The sequence below is a fragment of the Chiloscyllium plagiosum genome, unplaced genomic scaffold (genome assembly GCF_037043375.1).
Source record: "Chiloscyllium plagiosum isolate Xiang-an unplaced genomic scaffold, Cpla_swu_hap1 HiC_scaffold_15, whole genome shotgun sequence".
NCBI lineage: Eukaryota > Metazoa > Chordata > Chondrichthyes > Orectolobiformes > Hemiscylliidae > Chiloscyllium > Chiloscyllium plagiosum.
The window spans coordinates 7,190,340-7,193,722 of record NW_028270153.1 but is presented as its reverse complement, the minus strand read 5'-3'; the positions used below and the strand labels follow the sequence as shown (position 1 = coordinate 7,193,722).

Genomic DNA, 3,383 nt, shown 5'->3' with positions numbered 1-3,383 from the left:
GCTCTTAAAAAAAATGTCTGACATAAACCAATTAGCTAGAGGGTCAACAGCATCTCTCCAAATTAATGCTTCAAGGTCAATGGATCACGTCCTTCCCTGCTGTGTTTGTCAATTGAAATATAATTCTTAGGCACAGGGGAAAGTGCATTGGGAGCCAAATGGGCTTCTAGGATATTCATTCACATTGTTGATGAGAATCTTGAAGCTGTATCGTACAGAATTACACTATTTACTCATTGAGTCTGTATCACTTTCTCCCCCATACAATGGCAATTTTTCCTGCATTGTGTACTGTCCAGTTCCCTTCTGAAAGCTATAAAGCTGTAGCCAACAACTCATCAGGCTGTGTATCCAAATCCAAGCCACTTCTACCATTGAGATATATTTTCCCTCATTTGCCTATGGTTCTTTTGTAATCATTTTAAGTTCTGATAAATTGAGTTTGCTAAATTATTTATCTTAGTGAAAACTTAACAAATTAGCACAATTGTTCATCATTACTCTGAGGCTTTACAGATGACTTTGGAGGGTAGTTACTTGTTAACCACACTCATCTGGGCTGGAGTCACATATCAACTGGGCGAGAATAGTGATCCAAACACATTCATGAACCAGATGAGCTTTTAAAAGACAATCCAACAACCTCATAGACACTTAGAGTCATAGAGATGTACAGCACGGAAACAGACCCTTCGGTCCATGCCGACCAGATATCCCAACCCAATCTAGTTCCACCTGCCAGCACTTGGCCCATATCCTTCAAAACCCTTCCTATTCATATACCCATCCAAATGCCTCTTAAATGTTGCAATTGTACCAACCTCTACCACTTCCTCTGGCAGCTCATTCTATGCACGTACCACCCTCTGTGGAAAAAGTTGCCCCTTAGGTCTCTTTTATATCTTTCCCCTCTCACCCTAAACCTATGCCCTCTAGTTCTGGACTCCCCTACCCCAGGGAAAAGACTTTGTCTACTTCCCTTTCCATGCCCCTCATAATTTTGTAAACCTTTATAAGGTCACCCCTCAGCCTCCGACGCTCCAGGGAAAACAGCCCCAGCCTGTTCAGCCTCTCCCTATAGCTCAAATCCTCCAACCCTGGCAACATCCTTGTAAATCTTTATTCTCATGGCATATGAACTCATATTCTTTGGATCATTAGTTTAAGGCTCAGGATTGCTGGTCTGGTAATATAACCACAAAGTTGCCATACCATATTAACCCTGTATTCTTCCTTCCACTGTTGCAGCATTGTTTTGCCCCAGATAATATTGCTTTCGTCTTGAGAGAGACTCCGCTGGACGTGAGTTAGTTGGATCAGATAGACTGCACTAATCCTGTCTCTGTCCACCTGTCACTTTAATATAGAATGTAGCTTGACATAATTTTGCAGAGACTGGAGCACAGCCAAGTCCTCAGAGTGAAAGCCTATCTGTGATGGGTACATTTCCATGGCTCAGACTGAGCCAGGAGCTTGTCCTGAAACTGAAATACCGCTCATGCTTTAAATACCTTCCAATCAACGTTCTATATAAAGCAGCTGAAATCAATCTCATCCAGTGCTGAGTTAAAGCTCAACAAGGCTGAACACATACTTCCTCGCTCTGTGAGCTGCTCACGCCACAATGAATACCGAAACCAGGTCTCCAAGACCAGCCAGTAAAGCCATCAAGAAATTCAGGTGCGTCTCCCTGGTGAACAGTTTGGCCAAAAACTGGCAGAAATGGGCAAATGAGCATTCGCTAAGACAGAAATCAGAGCCTCAAGGCTGGCTCCCTGAAGGTTTTAAAGATGATGACCCTGTCAAGGAAAACAGAAGCTGGATCACCAAGCAGGAAAGGCCAGCAAAGGTTCTCCAAATTAAACCCGAAAGCACCCGGCCTGGCAGAAATGTGAATTCTAGCAAGGAGCTGAGTGGATCTCAAGGAACAGAACTGAGCATCAGAACTATTCCAGTCACTAAAACAGTAAATAACAGATCCAAGTCAGGGAGTAACGAGCTGGTGAGTTTCATGGCTGACCGTTTCAATCAGACAGAACCAGATGTGGCACCAAAACCATTTTTGGCCAACAGGTCACCGACAAGGAGGCGTTTGTGTCACAAGAAGGCATCGGAGATCTCACAAACTTGGGAGAAGTGGGAGAAGGAAGAGAAAGGCAGCGTGACTGGCGAAGACAGGAGCAGTGGAGGAGAGAAAAGGAAGGAGAAAGAACCTAAAAAGAAGGATGATGCAGCTGACAGAGGGAAAAGGAAGAGATCAGTCCCAAATTCCCAAGTGCGCACGATGGAAGACCTGAAGAAGGCCTGGCTGAGATGGGCCGAGGATCACATTGAGAGGCAAAAGACAAACCCTTTCAGTGATGAGTTTGACTACGATTATGCCAAAAACCTCCGATTGAAGAAGGGAGATCAGGGCTATGGACAGCCAAAGGAGGGAAGCAAGACGGCAGAGAGAGGCCAGCGAGCTCAGGAACACGTGTACAAGGAAATGCAGGAGATGTGCTTCATTATCAGGACCATGGGGATACTGGGAGTGGATGGGAAAACCAGGGTTACCTTTGGCAATCTGTTTGACAGATATGTTACTGTCTCAGATAAAGTCGTTGGGATTTTGATGAGGGCCAGGAAGCATGGACTGCTAGACTTTCAGGGCGAAATGTTATGGAAGGGAGAGCACGATGATGTCGTTATTACACTTAATGAATGATGTTTCGAGTTTTAGAATCAAATACATTGCATCTGTCACAAAATGAAACACAAGGTTTGGTTCTTAAAAAAAATTCTTTCAAAATGAAAGCACATTATATCTCCTTGGAATAGGTGGATTGGATTTGAGGATCCAAATGAGGAGACTGTTTTATATTTCCTTTCAGTAATCTTAATTTTTGATTTCTTATGTCAGTTGATTTGATCAAAATAAAAATGAATTATGTTGAAGATTTGAATTGATTGTCCACCAAATCTGAAAAAAATTGATTATTTGTAAAAAGCCAAGGAAGTTTTCAGATAAATATTGAAGGAAAAGTTCAGGGAGGGTCTTGCAGAGCTAGAGACCAATGCAGCTTAATGCACAGTGCTCTAGCTCAAATGGTTAATATTGAGCTGAAAAGGATAGGATTTCAGGATGTTTATAGCACTGGGGGAGGTTGTATAGATAGAGTGGGGCAATATTCTAGAAGGATTTGCAAAAAGTACAAAATATTACCCCCCTCCTGACACAAAAGCAGAGTCATGCCTTCAGGGGTGATGGTGACGCAGTAATGTCACTGGAGCAATAATCCATAGACATAGATTAATGTTCTTGGAGCATTAATGAGCAAAATGACAATTAGTGGAATTTAAATTCAATTCTAGATGAGATACTCTCTTGGATGACGCTCATG

General features: G+C 42.7%; 1 protein-coding gene across 1 annotated transcript; it reads left to right on the top strand.

The window, feature by feature from the left end:
* The first annotated feature begins 1,577 nt into the window (after nucleotides 1-1,577).
* abraa (actin binding Rho activating protein a) lies at nucleotides 1,578-2,729 on the top strand. The gene has a single exon (XM_043710889.2). It carries the CDS (start codon nucleotides 1,625-1,627, stop codon nucleotides 2,705-2,707), a length of 1,083 nt encoding a protein of 360 aa, XP_043566824.1. The 5' UTR covers nucleotides 1,578-1,624; the 3' UTR covers nucleotides 2,708-2,729.
* The last annotated feature ends 654 nt before the right edge of the window (nucleotides 2,730-3,383 follow it).

What these genes read in the sequence shown, in the direction of transcription:
- abraa (XM_043710889.2), top strand. Translation starts at nt 1,625, where the DNA reads ATGAATACCGAAACCAGGTCTCCAAGACCAGCCAGTAAAGCCATCAAG.